Source organism: Notolepis coatsorum (genome assembly GCF_963971535.1).
Source record: "Notolepis coatsorum genome assembly, chromosome: 20".
NCBI classification, from domain to species: Eukaryota; Metazoa; Chordata; class Actinopteri; order Aulopiformes; family Paralepididae; genus Notolepis; species Notolepis coatsorum.
This window is the reverse complement of record NC_140184.1, coordinates 61,861,959-61,882,914: the sequence shown is the minus strand read 5'-3', so window position 1 is coordinate 61,882,914 and position 20,956 is coordinate 61,861,959. Positions and strand designations below refer to the sequence as shown.

General features: G+C 43.1%; 1 protein-coding gene across 1 annotated transcript in view; it reads left to right on the top strand.

The window, feature by feature from the left end:
• LOC311247127 (talin-2) overlaps nt 1-20,956 on the top strand; it is a gene marked incomplete at its 3' end in the record, with an annotated part of 264,901 nt that overhangs the window by 52,143 nt on the left and 191,802 nt on the right. The window contains exons 9-13 of the mRNA XM_084337443.1: nt 264-419; nt 1,632-1,733; nt 2,181-2,257; nt 15,751-15,931; nt 16,678-16,791. Coding sequence (XP_084193569.1) covers nt 264-419; nt 1,632-1,733; nt 2,181-2,257; nt 15,751-15,931; nt 16,678-16,791 — 630 coding nt within the window. The remainder of the gene's footprint in view (nt 1-263; nt 420-1,631; nt 1,734-2,180; nt 2,258-15,750; nt 15,932-16,677; nt 16,792-20,956) is intronic.

The following is a 20,956-nucleotide window of genomic DNA, read 5'->3' as shown; positions in this document are numbered from 1 at the left end:
CCCTTCTATGTTGTGTGAATGTATTGCTATCTACTGACTTATACAAAATCTATTAAAAAAAATATAGCGACTAATAAACTACATTCCTCAGTGAAAGAGACTCCCACTTTTTAAACTGCATTAGTTTGCTCAAGCAGAGCAGCACAGAGCTCTATGGTGGTGGGTCTTTCAGAATTGTATCGGCTTCGATTCTTGATAACATTTTAGAGGCATTATAATTCCTAAATGAAAAAACAAAAACAGTCTTGAATGTGTTTTTGCAGGAGAAGATGAAGAGCAAGAACAAGCTGGTACCGCGGCTGCTTGGAATAACCAAAGAATCAGTGCTGAGAGTGGAGGAGAAGACCAAAGATGTGGTGCAGGAGTGGCCCCTCACCACAGTCAAGAGATGGGCCGCCTCGCCCAAGAGCTTTACATTGGTATGACACGCACGCACGCACGCACGCACACACACACACACACACACACACACACACACACACACACACACACACACACACACACACACACACACACACACACACACAGTTCCCTTGTAGTACAGGTGGCAGATCAGATAAAAGTGCATGTTATGCAATTAGCTGGTTACATTTATGCTTCCACTGCATTGAGATTTTTTTTCCCTTTTTTTCCCCTTTCATTTATTCTACTTTCCTCTAGTCCCTCCTCTTAGGGACTCCTGACTGAGTTGTGAGCGAGCGTCGCATCAGTAGAAGCAGTAACTCGAGACAGGCACTCAGTAAAATGAAACAGTGGTCATAAACAATCACCTGGGCGTAGTAGGGCTGCTCCCTCCCTCCCTCCCTCCCTCCCTCCCTCCCTCCCTCCCTCCCTCCCTCCCTTTGTCAGGCCTGTCTGTGCTGCTGCTTTGTGTCTGCTGCCCGAGTCTATGAATGACAGGGATTTAATCTCCCAGATCTGGTAGACATGCTGTCTTTACTAGCCCTCTATTGAATTAGCTCTCGCTCTCTCTCTCCCTCTCTCCCTCTTTCCCTCTCTCGATTGATTCAGTAGGGGGTCAGGCTTTGAAGTTAAGCTGCGCCTTTTTGGTGAAACCCAGTGCTGAAATTATATTCATAGATTTTATTCTATTATTCTGACGATCACAGCTATTCTTTTGTGGGAAGAGTAAACATTTTTTTTATTTATGGATTGATTGATTGATTGATTCATGGTTAAATGTGACAGGCATACTTACAAACTGTTAATTTTGTAATGTTGACGACAGGGTCTCCTCCAGAGTCCTGGTTATCTTGCCGTCCATCCCCTGATAAAGTCTATCTCATCATACCGGTAATGAGGCTAGTCCACCACGGCAGTGGTTTGGTGTAATCTGACACACAGTATCCATCAGTGTCTGTTTCAAACTAAATCCCTTTCAGTAAATCCTCATTCTGTAGCACAGAAGGCAGTCACTGCAGTGGTGCCTTTTATTATAGACTGTTTTGCTGGAATTCTGTTGCTAGGGAACCGTTTAGACACAAATGTATTTCCTGTCAACTATTGCGTTAGCAAGACAATGTTTGGGTCCTTTCAGAATGTTATTGTTTTGAATCCGTCTGTATAGTCCACTGTGTAATGCAGTATGATTGTGTGTGTGTGTGTGTGTGTGTGTGCGTGCATATATATAGGACTTTGGGGAGTACCAGGAGAGCTACTACTCTGTTCAGACAACCGAGGGGGAGCAGATCTCGCAGCTCATCGCCGGCTACATCGACATCATCCTCAAGAAGGTGACACGCCTCGTCCTGAGCCAGATCACTCACACTTACACTTCATACACAGCCTGTATGTTTGATTTTAAAGGGTACTATTATAGAAAATAGGTTTTGTCTAGTTTGTCTTTTTAGGGGGGAAATGACATAATGTACTCCTTGACATTTGGCCAGAGATTGAATGGAAGGAAATAAATAAATAATAGAAAATGTGGTGTTGCTACATCCATCAAAAACACTGTTTCAATACAATGGAAGAAAGTAGAGCAGCGCTGTGGACCTGCATGTTGTTACACTGCTTAGAGAATAATTTTGATGCAGCTTTTTTAGGCAGATGTTGTGTATGTGACACAAGTATGATGTCATAAAAAAACGACCAAACAGAAAGATTGTGCAACACAATACATGCAATACAGCGTAGAATGGCTCCTGAAAATCTTCGTGCATTTCGTCTCCTCTCCACAGAAGCAAAGTAAGGACCGCTTTGGACTAGAAGGGGACGAGGAGTCGACCATGCTGGAGGAATCGGTGTCCCCTAAGAAGTATGTGAACAAATCCTCTTTGATAAGCCACTACAGTGCCTGGGGCCATTTTAGAAATGTAGCCAAATATTGGAGGCACTAGAAGCAGTGTAAGAATCGGAAGGAACTGTAATTCCTCAAACACTCTAGTTATCCAGTATAATGATGAGGAGAGATTTATTTAATTTGTTTATTTGGACGGGACAATGCAAAATTAATTAACACTGAGGAGTGTAAAAATTGCCGGATTTAGCACGAGGCTAATTTCCATCCGTTGTCCCCAAACATAAAAACAGGACTCATAGAAACAGTAAGAAATGTACAAATACATAAAAACAGGACACATAAAAAGAGTAAAAAATAATTACAAATACATAATAAGCTTGTTCCCAGTTTTATCTCCTCTGTGAGATAAAGACTGGTAAAGCACTACGGCCGAAAGTGTGAATTTCCGCTGTATAGTACTTCCCCTGGAAGCTGCCTCCGAACGGACCAAACCTTTCCCGAATCCTGTCGGCAAACAAGCTAGAACGTCCCGGTCAGTGGCGTCGTTAGCCCTGGGCTTCCGGGGCTTTAGCCCCGGATGTTTTTCTCCTAGCCCCGGATCTAAAAAAAAAAAAAAAAAAAAAACATGTTTAATTTTTTTTTTTTTTTTTTTTTTTTATGTCAGCATCCCCATTGTCTGTGCTGAATGTTTGTTAGTGTTTGGTATTTTTTGTTGGTTTTTAGTACTTTTAAAAAATGTTAGTAAGTAGTTTTCATTTGATCCTATAATTCTTTCATTCACCGATTTGTGGACTTTTTTTTTAGTGTCCTGAAAGGCGCCTTATAAATCAAATGCATTATTATTATTATTATCATTCAGGAGGGAAAAGACACTTTGGATAGTAGGGACTGCATCTCTGCCTGTCCTGACCAGGAAACACTTTGCAACTGTGATCTCCTCTGGCAATAGTTGGATATTGTAATGTGTGGCGAGGGGTTGCAGCAATTCCACTGAGAGAAACTGGTCTGAGGATGGATAACATGCCTGTATGCCTCTCATAAGTTGTTATCCAACTCATGAGAACCTGCTCTCAAGCTCTTGCAGCATTCTGTCGACGACTGGATAGAACAGTCTCTGTCTCAGCTGATCTCCTGAGCTGAGGTCTGAGCTTGTGCCACAAGATGACTCAACTACATACTTGTCCATCCTTTTCTGCTTCCTCCTTTGGCTGGTAGTATGTTCCTCGATCCAAAGGCCATTACATATGGCCTTTGTCCTGTCATACATGTCCACTGCCATCTCTGAGGTGCGATAACCTTTGAGTGTGTCCTGCACTGTGCTTTTAAATAGTACAGATATTGAAGATGTGCACTTTAACGCAGCAGCACCTGGACCCATCCATACCCATGTCCAGTGTCCTATAATAAGCTTTAATCGAACCTCGGATAGTCCGGTTGGTTTGGGGTGGTGTGAAAGCTCATTCACTCTTGCAAGTGAACCCTGCTGCGGTTCATTTGAGATGTGAATGCAAAGTGGACCAAAGGCAGGAAAAGACCCAAAAATCGAATATTTTTTTTATGAGAAGACTGAAACATATGTATATAATGAAACACACAATAGTTTTTTTTCGATTGCCTAAGCATGATTTTGAAAACGGGGCCCGGTGTTTCAAAACACACAATTAGCACAACCACACACACAATTATCAGAACACCTCAGATCCTTTGCTAAATTAAACACTTGTCAAAACCATACACTAATTTTGTTACCATATGAAACACACGTTACATAATGACTTAATTCTGTTTGAACCAGTTACACACACTGCTGTGCTTAACCTAAAACACATTTAGCAATTCTACTTCTCAGTGATTAGAGTACTGTAAGTGAAGTACGCAGAGAATGTGCAAATATACAATAAATTCACCAAACACTACACAAGACCAATGCTGTAGACTGATGAAAATATAATTTATTTATCTACATATACCCAAATTAATGATGCAGACTGATGAAAAAAATAACATTTTCTCTCCATATACCCAAATCAATGATGCAGACTGATGAAAATATAAATGTTCTCTCCATATAACCAAATCAGTCAACATTTCAACATGAAGAATCACAACAATACATGTCCCAGTTTTCATGCTAATATGTGCATAACACTGTAAGCTCAGCAAATATCAGACAAACATAAAATACTGTATCCAGTACAGGTTAAAATTACAGTAACACAATTTTTTTTTGAAATTTTTTTAACAGAAAATACTAGACATTATCTCTTTGCCTAGCTGGATCTGGCAAGATAATTTTTTGTTGTGATTCTCCATGTTGACATGTTGACTGATTTGGGAAAATGGGAGAACATTTATATTTTCATCAGTCTGCATCATTGGTTGTCTTGTGTAGTGTTTGGTGAATGTATTGTGTATTTTCACGTTCTCTGTGTACAGTACTTCACTCTCCTTCCATTTTGGTTGAAGACAGGTGAACTCACCTGCTGCATTTTTATAGTGCTTAAACCTGATTGTGTATCTACAATTAAGCAATGGTGTGTTTGTGCATCTGATGGCTGTGTTTAACCAATTGGCTCATATGTGTGGTAATTTGACATTCTGTGTCTAATGTAATGCAAGTGTGTTTAGTGTTTTGCAAATCACTGTGTGTATTGTTTTGCAAAAAGTGAGGCTGACATTGTAGGGGTGCAAATCTGGGCCTATATTTTGCTCCTTGAGTGTAAGGTTTTAATAATTGTGTAATACTTTTGATGTATATATGTGTATATATGTATATTTGTACTCCTGTTGGGGCTTCTTGGACCAGATCAATGTTTTATCTGGCTAAATAAATAAATAAGAAACTGATGATTTGGTCCTGTTAACTTTGAATTTTCTATGGGGACTGCCCAGATCCCTCTCATGGACCTGGACCTCACTTTGAGAACCTCTAATGATTATAGTTATTCAGTATTCATCTCTAATTACTCTAAAATTGCGTATTTCTGTGCTTAAAAAAAAAAAAGAGGGTGGGAGGGGGTGACCCCCCCCCCCCCCTCCACCCCCCTGGGCTGAAGCCCCCAATGTTTTCTAACCCTAAAAACGCCCCTGGTCCCGGTCATGTAGTAAATTCTTCAGGCAAAACCGTTGCAGTGGCTTAACACTTTCAATGCCCAAAACGTGATAAGACGTTTTATCAGCCCAATGCCTGAATGCCCACGACGACAATTAGCGTTTTATTTTTTTATTAGCGATCTGAATTCATATTTCATCAACCGAGTCTCCCGTTGGTATGCAGCCCCTGTAGGAGCTCAGATGTGAAAAAACCGCCCCCTATCGTCTCCCAGATGGTAATGCACCCTTTTGGAATGGACTCAATCCACATTTTACTTCTCAGGCATGTAACCCGAGCCGATCGGATTCATTGTGGAGCCTCAGAACAGCGTGGAATACATATGTACAGTATGTAGCGTTGGATCAATAAAAGCGATTGATTTTTGGAATGGCGATCAGGAATTGGAATGATCTTTTTGGAGAACATCTGATCTGAGGTAAGGAATCTATTTTACAAGTCTTGGGATAATCAGAGTTGTATTCGCTGAGATCTCAGCGTCCGCCCTATGTGTGATGGGTCTGTACATGCGCGATCGCTTTGAGGAAATCAGAGAATCGTTTTTTCAGATCGCCTATATAGCGTGTATGGAAGCAAATGAGTGCCAGAAGTATTTGAATTTAATCAGACACCGCATTTATAGCATTGCAAATAATAACTTTGAAAACATGTATCTGAATTTGAAAACATGTATCTGAATTTTTTCAGACACCGCATTTTTGTATCTGAATTTTTTCAGACACCGCATTTATAGTTTCAGACACCGAATTTATAGCATTGAAAATAAATACTTTGAAAATCATGTATCTGAATTTCTTTGCTCCGAATTTACCTATGCGAAATAAAAATGCAGTGTTAATAAAACAATTCGAATGCATAATAAAATTCAATTCGACGCCAAAAAAAAAAATGCAATGCATAATTGCGGTGTATATAATTCGATGTCAAAAATTCAATGCATAATTGCGGTGTATGGAATTCGATGTAAAAAAACCAACATCCGGGTTGCCCAGACAGGATAAGCAATCGAGCTGGATGTGGTCCCGCAGGCTGAGGTCCTGCAGGCTGAGGTCCTGCAGGCTGAGGTCCTGCAGGCTGAGGTCCTGCACGCTTCCATTGGCTGATTTGGGTCACGTGACCGTCCCACCCAATGGCTGAATTGGAGTGTTGCACTGCGGGCATTGGCTGATTTGGGTCACGTTGCACTGCGGGATTGATTGATTGATTGATTGAAAACTTTATTAACAGATTGCAGAATGGGTACACGTGACCGCCACAGGCCCCGATTGATTGATTGAAAACTTTATTAACAGATTGTAGAATGGGTACAGTGACCGATTGATTGATTGTTTGATTGATTGATTGATTGATTGAAAACTTTATTAACAGATTGCAGAATGGGTACAGTGACCGTGACAGGCCCGTATTGATTGATTGATTGATTGATTGAAAACTTTATTAACAGATTGCAGAATGGGTACAGTGACCGTGACAGGCCCGGATTGATTGATTGATTGATTGATTGATTGATTGATTGAAAACTTTATTAACAGATTGCAGAATGGGTACAGTGACGTCACAGGCCCGGATTGATTGATTGATTGATTAATTGAAAACTTTATTAACAGATTGCAGAATGGGTACAGTGACGTCACAGGCCCGGATTGATTGATTGATTGATTGAAAACTGTATTAACAGATTGCAGAATGGGTATAGAGGTGTGATAGGTGTGATAGGTGTGAGAGGTGTGATAGATGTGAGAGGTGTGATAGGTGTGATAGGTGTGATTGGTGGGATCGGTGTGATAGATGGGATTGGTGTGAGAGGTGTGATAGGTGTGAGAGGTGGGATCGCTGTGATAGGTGTGAGAGGTGTGATAGGTGTGAGAGGTGTGATAGGTGTGAGAGGTGTGATAGGTGGGATAGGTGGGATAGGTGTGAGAGGTGTGAGAGGTGTGATAGGTGTGAGAGGTGGGATCGGTGTGAGAGGTGTGATAGGTGGGATAGGTGTGAGAGGTGTGAGAGGTGTGATAGGTGGGATAGGTGGGATCGGTGTGAGAGGTGTGAGAGATGTGCGAGGTGTGATAGGTGTGATACAGTGACCGTCACAGGCCCGGATTGATTGATTGATTGATTGAAAACTTTATTAACAGATTGCAGAATGCAGTACAGCTCAATACACACAATTGTTAAGGGGATGCAGACCATGCAGTACTGTTACATTTGTGACATACAGTAAATATATTCAAGGGGGAGGGAACTGTACATTTATGATGAATTGAAAATGGGGGACCCTGATGTAAACAAGACGGAAGTCTTTCTCTGGTCTGCATCCCCTTAACAATTGTGTGTATTGAGCTGTACTGCAGATATATTTCAATTGCCTTACTTATTTACATAAGTATTATAGGCCTACAGCAGTATTGTACAGACAGTAACTATAGAGAGTGTGCTGACCTACGGTGTGTCGGTGTGGTTCTCCAGCTGCACAAAGGCAGAGCAAGAGGCTCTACAGAGGGTGGTGAAGGCGGTAGCCAGGATCGTCGGGACTCCTCTACCAAACATCACCTCCGTCTTCACCTCCCGCTGCGTCCACCGCTCCAAGTGTATCATCAAGGATATTATTGCATAATAATAGGATGCGCGCACTTCGAAGCCCAAACGCCGTTTGACCGCGGTTGCCCAGCACTGCACCACTGGTTACCACTCATCATGCACTTTATTTAAAATATTCTGTTATGTACAGTGTTATATGTGTTGTTCATGTATGTATATATTGTACTACGGTCTGTGGGAGCTCCCCTGAAATTTCGTTGTATACTGTGCAATGACAATTATTCTATTCTATCTTGAATGAATGAGTTTATTTATTTCGAACATAAATTGAAAATAAATAATAATAAAAAACAAGTAATAAACAGATGAAAAAAAACAAGCAGTTCATGTATAATATTGTAAAATAGCTTAGACATAGCCTACTTGCATACAATAGTCATGTATAATAATTCCTTATTTCATGGCGATCCATATTTATTATGAAACTGGCACTAGGGCGCCATATGACCGATGACATGTACTGTGTGGTTTGTTTGGTCATTTAGATCCCCAGTATTTGGTGGCTTAGCCAACTGCTGCTCTCTGGGGTCAAACATAAGAAACATTTAATTGAGAATAGAATAAACACAAGTGCAATAAAATAAAATAAGAATGTGCGGGTGACTTCAAAGATTTGTGAAGCCCCATCTACAGTGTGACATCACAACCCCCCAATTAATTAATAATAATGGTAGTTTTCTCAGAAAGGTTGTTCATCACTGGGTAGCTCATCTTGTTTCTCATACATGGACCTGCTTTTAGCAACCCAGCACAATATCCAGCCCAATAATAATAATAAATATGTGTATAGCACATTTCATACAAGAAAGAATTGCAGCTCAAAGTGCTTCACAGCTGTGTAACGTTTGAGATTTTAAATGTCTTTTAAATGTGTTTTATAGCTTTTTATGGGTTTTCTTGCTAAAGCTTGCTTGATATTGCCTTCAGTGATATACTGACTGGATTTAGTCTGGAAATCTGCTTGGATTACCTGCTTGGATAAACAAACAAGCCTGCTAGGAGCAGCCAGCTAACACCAGGCCAGGCCGCGTCTATACTTTCCGCAACGGAGCTCGGTTTCCGGGTTCCTCTGATTGGCCGCGACCCCCACGTGACCCGCGCTAGCACGCCCCCTTATCTGCCGCTCGCCGCTGTGTTTGACGCTCGCTTCCTGAGTCAAGAAACGCGCTGTTGGTAACACCAGCCACTTCAATGACAGAGCTCTCTTGTTTAATAATATTGTCGCGTCATCTTAATATGCTGCTTATGCAGTTATCAGCTGTATTTGGCATAGACGCCTGAGTCAAGAAACGCAGTCATCTTAATCTTAATATGCACCTTATGCAGTTATCAGCTGTATTTGGCATAGACGCCTGAGTCAATAAACGCTATTGTTGCGCCGCCACTCTGAGTCAAGAAACGCAGTAATCTTAATATGCTGCTTATGCAGTTATCAGCTAGCTGACTAAATGTAAATCTTATGCAACGCCAGTCAAGAAACGACCGCCTCAGCAGCATCACGCATCAACTGTAATGTGGAGTGGACTTAAACATATTTACAATTAGCATTTTATAAAGTAGAACTGTAATGTTTACTTTCTCAGTCAGCGCTAAGTGCAGCATAAAGTCAAGTCCATGCCGCTTCTGCCGCGCGCGCGTCAACACACAAGCGAGCGACAACACACAGGCGAGCTGTAGCGGCAGCGGTGGATAAGGTGGCGTGCTAGCGCGGGTCACGTGGGGGTCGCGGCCAATCAGAGGAACCCGGAAACCGAGCTCCGTTGCGGAAAGTATAGACGCGGCCAGGCCCAGGCTCCAGCAGCAGCCAACTACCACCAGGCCAGGCCCTGCAGCAGCTCAGGCCAACCAGGCTGCACCAGGCCACCAGGCTAGTAGTAGCCTAACTGCTACCAGCCATCACCACCAGGCCAGCCCCAGCCTACCAGCTACCAGCCACCAGGCCAGCCCCAGGCTACACCATCAGGCCAGGCCCAGGCATCACCAGCCCAGGCTTCACCATCAGGCCAGGCCCAGGCTTCACCATCAGGCCAGGCCCAGGCTTCACCATCAGGCCAGGCCCAGGCATCACCAGCCCAGCTACCACCTCAGGCCAGGCCCAGGCTTCACCATCAGGCCAGGCCCAGGCTTCACCATCAGGCCAGGCCCAGGCATTACCAGCCCAGCTACCACCATCAGGCCAGGTCCAGGCTTCACCATCAGGCCAGGCCCAGGCATCACCAGCCCAGCTATCACCATCAGGCCAGGTCCAGGCTTCACCATCAGGCCAGGCCCAGGCATCACCAGCCCAGCTACCACCATCAGGCCAGGCCCAGGCTTCACCATCAGGCCAGGCCCAGGCTACACCATCAGGCCAGGCCCAGGCATTACCAGCCCAGGCCAGTTTAACTGTTTAACTGTGTAGAGGGGCATTTCTTGTACTGAAATACCGCACAGGGATAGCACACTGGATCCTTCTGAACAGCTGTTTCAGATGGAGCATTTTATAGACAAACATTACGACAATATCAACATGTCGCAACAGAAGCCTGTGAAACTTAACATTCAGACAAAGTCACAGAAGATTACAGACTGTATTAAGCCCAAACTGAGTAAAAGATCACGTTCTGACATTGAAGATGCAGAGGAAGCTTCATTGGAGGAAGCGCTGACAATAAGAGAGGTTGACATGAATCTAACATTACAGGCCATCAATAAGAGACTTGATAAACTGGATATGTTGGACTTGATGATGCAGGAAATTAAGAGCCTCAAAGAAAGTTCAGTCAGAGACAAATTGATGAGCTGGTCAAGGATAATGCTGAGCTGAAAGGAAAGGTGGAATACATGGGAAACAAAGTAGACATAATTGAGATAGACAACAGGAAGTTGAAGGAATCTCTTCTGGATGTACAGTGTAGGTCTATGCAAGACAATCTGGTTTTTACAGGGATAGCAGAGAAGGAGAGCAAGGACTGTGAAACAGTCATAAGGGAGTTTATGTCAGACCAGCTATCACACCTATCACACCTCTCACACCTCTCACACCTCTCACACCTATCACACCTCTCACACCTATCACACCTCTCACACCTCTCACACATATCACACCTCTCACACCTATCACACCTCTCACACATATCACACCTATCACACCTCTCCCACCTATCACACCTCTCACACCTCTCACACCTATCATACCTATCACACCTATCACACCGATCCCACCTATCACACCTCTCACACCTATCACACCGATCCCACCTATCACACCTATCACACCTATCACACCTATCACACCTCTCACACCTCTCACACCTATCACACCTATCACACCTATCCCATCTATCCCACCTCTCACACCTATCACCTCTCACACCGATCCCACCTCTATACCCATTCTGCAATCTGTTAATAAAGTTTTCAATCAATCAATCAATCCGGGCCTGTGACGTCACTGTACCCATTCTGCAATCTGTTAATAAAGTTTTCAATCAATCAATCAATCAATCAAACAATCAATCAATCGGTCACTGTACCCATTCTACAATCTGTTAATAAAGTTTTCAATCAATCAATCAGGGCCTGTGGCGGTCACGTGTACCCATTCTGCAATCTGTTAATAAAGTTTTCAATCAATCAATCAATCAATCCCGCAGTGCAACGTGACCCAAATCAGCCAATGCCCGCAGTGCAACACTCCAATTCAGCCATTGGGTGGGACGGTCACGTGACCCAAATCAGCCAATGGAAGCGTGCAGGACCTCAGCCTGTGGGACCTCAGCCTGCGGGACCCCAGCCTGCTGGTGCTGTGGTTCTGCAGCTGGATGCATCTCACATCCAGCTCGATTGCTTATCCTGTCTGGGTAACCCGGATGTTGGTTTTTTACATCGAATTCCATACACCGCAATTATGCATCGAATTTTTGACATCGAATTATATACACCGCAATTATGCATTGAATTTTTTTTTTGGCGTCGAATTGAATTTTATTATGCATTCGAATTGTTTTATTAACACTGCATTTTTATTTCGCATAGGTAAATTCGGAGCAAAGAAATTCAGATACATGATTTTCAAAGTATTTATTTTCAATGCTATAAATTCGGTGTCTGAAACTATAAATGTGGTGTCTGAAAAAATTCAGATACAAAAATGCGGTGTCTGAAAAAATTCAGATACATGTTTTCAAATTCAGATACATGTTTTCAAAGTTATTATTTTCAATGCTATAAATGCGGTGTCTGATTAAATTCAAATACTTCTGGCACTCATTTGTTTCCATAAGCGTGCATACGTACACATATACTATCGATAATCTAGCGTTTATTTGAAAACGATTCATAAATAGGCCGAAAAATTTCAACGTTTTTGTGTATTCTAGAATATTCCAGAAAAGGGCGATTATCATGGAATATTTATATTTTCCTTGAAAACGAGGGCTTTTCAAAATGCTATAAAACGAAAATGAACCGATAAAAAAACAATCCGCTTCGACAATGTTGACTGGAAAACTACTCATTGATAAGCGATGGGCAGATTAGACACATAGCCATAATTTAAAACATAGATTAGGTGTTATTAACGCTAACATTGAAGTGGATGGTGGGCATTCAAGCGGTAAATCAAGATTAAGCTTCTGAAAGTGTTAAACGAGGAAATATTGTGCACTTCACACGTTTCTATAATTGTTTTGTCGAAACCGGAAAGCCTGTAGCCGGTACTTCCTGTACTTCCGTTTTCACACTTTAGGAGGCATAGCTTTACCAGCCTAAATACATAACAGCAATACACAGAAATACTAGTGGCTAGAGATATGTCACATGTGTTCACATGACTGGTTGGTCTTCAGCAATTTTTTTTGTTTCTAAAAGAAGCAAGGGTGGGGCTTTCCCTTATGGAAATGGAGAGACTGTTCCATGTTTGACTGCCTTTTATGGACAGGACGTTTTGGCCAAACGTGGTCAGTCTACATTGGACCATGCAGTCACCTCTGGTGTCTGACCTGGTGCAGAGTCGAGTGTTTCTTTTTTTGTAGATGAATTCCTGTACAGGAGGAGGAGCTAGTCCATGTAGGCATTTGTAGATGAAACAAGAGCTTTTTAAGACTTTGAAATGTTCAAAGCTCTTCTCTCAGGGTTTCACACCTTCAACTGCAAAATAGAATTCTGTACTATACATATCTCCAGCGACGATGTGCGTTTGCAAAACAGTGTGTGAGATACATGTTGCTTTCCAACACATTTAATCTCCGGTGACTCACACTTACATTTATTCTTTCCCCCTCGTACTTCTTCGGTTGAAGCATTCTGTTCACACTCCCAAGTGATACAAATTGACTTAAGAGCAAGAAATACTCAGGATGTTACCTTCAAAAGACACTGCTGTGGTTTTTTTTTTTTTGCTTCCTGACCAGTCTCTCTCAAGACCACCACACCACATTTGCTTATTAGGCCAACATCTCACTGGAACCCAGAGCATGTGAGCGGAGCGGAGTGCTCGAAAAATCCGCTCTTCGCTCTAGACGTCTGGTTCCGGTCCCATCCGCTCATGTTGGCCCGCCCCCCCCCCCCCAAGTCGCTCACCGCTCCGCTCACCTTCATTTACGAATCAAGCGCTCCCCGCTCCACATCGCTCCACAGCTCGCTCAGCAGAATAAATTTTTTTTTGGAGCATGATGTAAATGAGCTTGATTTGACCAAACTATAACAGTCTACACCCCCTGGGCCCCTTAACAATTGTTTGTATTGAGCCGTATTGTAATTGTACCCATTCTGCAATGTTAAATAACGTTGTTTATCCATTCAACTAGCTCTACTAAGCGATGGTAGCTAGCCTAGCCACAATGCTATGGTCGCTGCCATTCACGTTAGCATGTAAGCTAACATCAACAACAATGGCGGAATATACTTTGGTCTAGCAGGATGTGAGTGACGGTTCACCCTTCTCATTGGTTGAAAATGGCCTTCATGTTTGTACATCGCCACCTGTTGCTTTGGCATTGTACTTGTATGTACAGTATATTACATCAGTGTTAAACCACTGAGCGGCCCAGAGCGGATTGGAGCGGAGGAGAACTCTCGCTCCGGACGTCGCGCCGACCCATTTTAAAATCCACTCCGTTGCTCACGTCAAAACCGCCCGCTCCGCTCCCCGCGCCGCTCACATGCCCTGCTGGAACCTCATCTCCCCACATGAGCACTTCCTCTGTTGCACTCAGTCTCAGTAGAGATAATACCGCGCACCACATGGAACAAACAACTCTTATCTGAACATTTCCTGTTTCAGATGTTGTGTATTAATTGATTTATCTGGATGTGGCGACGCGCGCCAAAAGGAACAAAAGACTCTTATCCGAACATTTCCTGATTTAGATGTTGTGTATTGGTTGATTTATTTACACTGGCAGACCATTAAGTAACGAATCAGTTTATATTATCTTCTTGTCTTTCTTTCAGTCTTTCTTTCTTTATTGGAGCTTGTCTTCAGAGACCCGAAGCAAAGGCTTTATTTTTGCAAACACAGGAAACCAAAAACTAGGAGGCCTCATCTGAGAAATACTAACAGAAACAAAGCTTTGTGTCCTAGATGTGTATGCACGCACGCACACACACACGCACGCACACACGCACACACGCACACACGCACACACGCACACACACGCACACACACACACACACACACACAATACGTTTGTCAGGTGATCTTTCTTTCCTCTTAATTTTATTCTTTTTTTTTGTGATCAAATTTTTTACATTTTCAAACATGAAACAACACAGTTCACAACATAATAACAATAATACAATACATACAACAATAATAATAGTAAAAAGACACCAAAAATATCGACTCAACACTACTATGACTAGACAATAAATAGAATAGATTGTACAATTAACACCCTAAGCCCCCTCCCTCACCACCCATCACAGCCACAGCCCCCCCCACCCTCGAGAGCCCCAAGTCCGGTACCCCGGCGAGCCAGAGCGCCACGCCTCTTTAACACCCCGACCCGCCGAGGGCCCGAACCAAGGGCCCCCCCCCCCCCCCCCCCCTAGCCTGTGACACTCCGACACAATCAAAAGGCGCCCAGAACACAAACATAGTGGGTTTCCTGAACCCCCTCCATCTACAGGCCCGGCAGCCGCGAACCCCGACCCCGGGGGATCTGCAGTCCGGCGCCCCCACGAGCCAAAGCATCACGCCTCTTTAATGCCTCGACCCGCAGGCAGAGACTCCGAACCACGGCCCCCCCAGTCCGAGCCCACAACCACCAGACCCACATCTAAAGGGGGCCCAGAACATATACATAATTAAAAATACCATAGAAAACAAAAAGAAAAAACAAGAAACAAGTGGACAATGGTCTTTTAATTTTATTCTAAAGGCATTTCTGTTTTATTGGACATTAAGGAGAGTGATGGGAAATAACGGAGAGGCAGAGACAGGTTAACTTGTATACAATGAAGGAATGGAACCACAGCGCTGTTGTACACAACGCAGCTCGCTGAGCCACCAGGATGGAGGACAACATGCACTGAGTTGTAACGAACACTGTGTGGCTACAGTTGCTGAGAAATGCTCTTGTGATAAATATTGAATATTAACCGTTTGAGGTGTCACACCATTGTAATTCGAATTTTAAGAAGTTAACATTCTAATCATGATGTTACTGGTCATACTTCTTTCTATCTTCTTCCCTTCCTTCCTTCCTTCCTTCCTTCCTTCCTTCCTTCCTCCCTAGATAGAATTCAACAAGAAGAACTCACACCTCGTAGGTGTATCTTGAATCAAACCAAACTGTCCTCTCTGCCTGCTGCCTAGGTCCACCATCCTGCAGCAGCAGTTTAACCGGGTGGGGCGCGTGGAGCACGGCTCTGTGGCCCTGCCAGGCGTGATCCGGTCCGGCTCCATCGGCACCGAGGCGCTCAGCATGGGCTCCATGCCCTCCGCCCAGCAGCAGATCACCATGGGCCAGATGCACCGCGGACACATGCCTCCCCTGGTCAGTGAGCCCCCGAGTGGGTCCTGTAGCTCAACTGATGCTGCCTGCCAGGATTAGGGATTGGATTCCCACTGGGTGCCAACGTGTGCTAAAAACTAATGTTAGCACTCGAGTTACTTTATCGCGATTTGGATTTATCAAATGGCGTATTTCTTTTAATTTTAACTTTTATTTTACCAGGAGGTTCCATTGAGATCAAACATAACATAATAAACATACAACATGACATACAAACATCCACAGTAGTACAGAAGAACAACAAACACGGTGTGCTCTCAATGCTAAATTTGTTGTTATATACTATACTCTCTTCACAAAGTCTTCTTTAAACCAAAATCTCTGTTATTGCTCCATGCTTGAGAGGAGGAGAGAACTTCTCTAAGTCATCTGCTTTGACAAATGAACATAGTTTGCTTAGTCTATCGACTGATGCTGCAGTTTTCCTGTGTAGTCTTCTATTGCACCTTACTGTCTTGTTACTTCCTCTCTAGGTGTAGTCCTGTCCCACATGCTTTGTATTTGTTTAGTACACCGTGGTCCTGAAGGAACGCCATTTTGTTACTACTGTGTACTGTTTTAGAATGACAATAAACCTTTGCTATTCTTTTCTTCTTTCTCGTGTGTGTGTGTGTGTGTGTGTGTGTGTGTGTGTGTGTGTGTGTGTGTGTGTGTGTGTGTGTGTGTGTGTGTGTGTGTGTGTGTGTGTGTGTGTGTGTGTGTGTGTGTGTGTGCGCGCGTGTGGTCAGAGTTCAGCTCAGCAGGCTCTGATGGGAACTATCAACAGCAGCATGCAGGCTGTACAGCAGGCTCAGATAGATCTCGGAGAGATAGATGACCTGCCCCCCCTGGGACAAGACATGGTAAGACATACAACGCACACACACACACACACACACACACACACACACACACACACATAAACACAAAGGGGGTGTTCACACTGTGACTGGAAGCATCGAAAAACACTAGGGGCAACGTGTCTAGCTTGCAGACATGTTAACTAGCAATTGTTGATACACTACCATAGAAAACCAAGGAGTCAATACTGTGAACATTACAAAAGGGGTGGAGAAGTTATATAACGCAAACTATACACAGATCAATCAGAACATCAAGCGGGATCTAGGAAGGTGGACAGTACTTCCCCTGGACTTCAGCTCGAGGATTGAAATTATCAAGATGAACATATTACCAAGACTGCTGTATCTATACCAATCTTTACCCATACCTACCAATTAGGGCTGGGCAATTAATAAAAAAAAAATGCGATCTCGACCATAGACCTATGCAATCTCATTTCTATTAAAAAAAAATTATTAAATATATATATATTTTTTTTACTTTACTTTTTTAATGATTTTATTGAAAAAAATAAGAATCGTGAGAGAATCGTGATCTCAATTCTTAGAGAGAAAAATCGTGATTCACATTTTAGCAAGAATCGCCCAGCCCTACTACCAATACCACAGAACCAATTTAGAGAATGGGATAAATTGATATCAAGGTTTATTTGGGGGGGAAAGAAACCAAGGATCAGATTTGTGACTCTGCAGCTACCAAAGGAGAGAGGAGGAATGGCAGTACCCAGTCTCAAGGATTACTACTACGCAGCACAGCTCAGAGCGGTGACATGTTGGTGCAACGTGAACTATGCAGCCAGATGGAAAGACATTGAAATGGAGGGGGAGGGATATCACACTCGGGCACTAGTAGGGGACAAGGAACTATTTAGAAGACAGGAACATCTATTAGACCCAATTACCAAATTCACTTTAAACATTTGGAACACGATAGTAAAGGGATACAAACTAGGAAAAGAGACAAAAATTCTGAGGTGGATAACACATGACAGTAAATTTAAACCGGGCATAGATGTCATGGGTTCAAAAGATGGGAACGGGGGGGCATTACAGCAATATGCACGATGGTAGAAAAAGGGGAGATGCAGAGTTTCCAATATATAAAAGATAGGTTTGGTCTGAGGTGGCCGAGTGGCGCAGTGGGCAAGGCGCTCGCCACTAACCACTCCTATACGCCATCTTCACAAACGACTTACCATCAGTTCTGTGTAAAGCAACTGTACAAATGTATGCTGATGATTCCACATTGTACTATGCTGCAAAAACTGTCAGTGAACTGGACAATGTTTTATCAGCTGAGTTAAATATGGTGTTTGATTGGATAAAACGGAATAAGTTGGTACTAAACATCTCAAAAACCGAATAAATTATCTTGGGTTCGAGTCATAAATTGTCATCAATACCAAAAATGAGTTTGAACGTGTCTGACGAACCCATAGAACAGGTAAATAAAGGTGGGCGGCTACGTGGCGTAGTGGGCAAGGCGCTCGCCACAAAATCTGGAGACGCTGGGCTTGCCTGTTCGAGCCCAGCGCTCCACATTTGCTTTCAGTTTAGCTGGTCGTCTGTACTAATACACATTGGCCGTATTAGGGGGTGGGAAACTGATGGGTGGGGATCGGGCGTTGTGGACAGCGACTCCTACAGGTCGGTTGGTGCGCCTGCGCAGTAGAATCAGGAAGTGTCGGGGGCAGCGTGAGCCTCCCACGCGTTACTCCTCGCCACTGAGAGATCGAGCTGCGCAGGTGAAAAGATGCGACTGCTGTTACCTCAAGTACCGGAGGGGACTTGTGCTATGTATGACTTAGTCCACATTGCAGCCGGCTTGTGGGAGGCAAGAAACAGCGTTCGTGACAGGGGAGGGTTGAATTGGATGATACGAAATTGGGATGGGAGAAAATATAGAAAAATGGGAGAAAAAGTGGATAAAAAAAAAAATAACAGGTAAATAAAGTTAAATTACTGGGCATAATAATTGATAGCCAGCTGTCGTGGGCAGAACACATTGATACCATAGTGAAGAAGATGGGGAGTGGTATCTCCATGGTGAGGAAATGTCTTTCTTGTGTCCCTACATATATTGTGGGACAGGTGGCGAAATCTTTAATTTTATGTCACCTGGATTATTGTGCACCAGTATGGTCCTCTGCATCCAAAGGTCAACTAAAGAAATTGCAAACTGCCCAGAACAGAGCTGCAAGGTTAGTTTTACATTGTTCCATGAGAACAAACACCATCACTATGCACCGGCAACTCTCATGGTTAACGGTAGAGAATAGGCTGGTTTTCAACACAGTTAAATTTTTCAGGAACACTGTCTTTTCGTCTCAACCTGTTTTCTTATACAAACTAATTGTCAGATGCAGTCAGGTTCATTCTTATTTTACTAGGTCAGCTGATGATGGACAGATTATGTTACCACGTCCAAAATCAAATGCTTTAAAGAGGACTGTTGTTTATCGTGCCATCAATCATTGGAATAACTGCCCACTGAACATAAGTAAATTGAATAGTAAAGTGTCTTTCAAATACCACCTGAGAATGCACTACTTAAATAAATATGTGAGCTAAATATTCTGATGTTGATAATGATGTCTACAATGTTTCACTGTTTTTAGATTATCATTGTTAATTGTGATTGTCATATGTATCTCATGTTATGTTTTGTGTTTTCTGTTGTCTTTCTGTGTGGACCCCAGGAAGACTAGCTCGCCACTTAGGTGACAGCTAATGGGGATCCTTTTAAACAATAAACAATAAACTAACGCAGGAGATGCTGGGTTCGAGCCCAGCTCTCGGCGTTGCTACTGGCTTGGCCGGTCGTTCATACTAACACAATTGGCAGTGTTAGGGGTGGGAAAGCCGGTGGGTGGGGATTGGACGTTGTGGACAGTGACTCCTACAGGTCGGTTGGTGCGCCTGTACAGCAGAATCAGGAAGTATCGGGGACAGCGTGAGCCTCCCACGCGTTACTCCTCGCCACTGAGAGATTGCGCTGTTCAGGTGAAAAGATGCGACAGCTGCCTCCTCGTGTACCGAAGGGGACACGTGATGCAAGGCTTGGTCCTCACTGCAGCCGACCAGTGGGAGGCATAGTCTAGCAATGTTCGAGACAGGGGAGGGGAGAATTGAAGGGAGAATTGGCAAGGCGAAATTGGGATGGGAGAAAAATAGAAAATAAGGAGAAAAAGTGGATAAAAAAAGAAAATAGGTTTGGTCTGGAGAGAGGAGATCACTTCAGATACTTACAGATTAGAGATTACTATGATAAGTAAATAAAAACAGATAAGAATAATGAACAGAATGGAGTAATCAAGATAATGGTTAAGGCATATGAAGGGGGAAAAGGTAGGGTGATCTTAGCTCTCTATCAAGCTCTGCTGGGATGTAGGGGTAATTCAACAATGTATGTAAAAGAAAAGTGGGAAAGGGAACTAGAGATCGAGATGACAGAGGAAGAATGGTACAATGTGTGTGAGGTACAACACTCAGCCATTGGTTCAAGGGTATGGAGGGAGTTTTAATGGAAAAATATTATTAGATACTTCATAACACCAGAGATGAAGGGGAGATACGCGCCAGCACAGAAAGCATGTTGGAGGCTATGTGGTCAGGAGGGGGCGAATCACACACACACATATTTTGGAAGTGTCAAAAGTTAAGGGAATATTGGGAAGGAATATGGGAGACATTAAAGGAGGTATTAGGTTATGAAGTGCCCAAGACGGGATTGGTACTATATCTGAGGAATCTGACACAGGAAAACATACAAGGAGAGGATAAATACCTAGTAAAGACACTACTGGTAGCCAGTAAGAAAACGATAACTAGAGCATGTTACAAGGTGGATCCACCTACAAAGGAGCAGTGGCTGGGGGTAGTAGAGGAAATCTATGAAATGGAAAGGTTTACACACATACTGAGGGTACAGGAAGAGAAATTCAGCAAAAAATGGGAGGAATATAAGAGAAAGCGAACGACACCACAGACTGGAACCAGAACATGAGGCCAATAACATAAAATGGAAGAATGCTCACACCATGTCACTGTATTATTTTATGTGTGTTTTTGTATCAGTTTTTTTTATTTATTTTTTGTTGGTGTTTTATAACTCTAATGTAAAATGTTGTATAATCTTAATTGTTAAATAAAAATGTAAGTTGCA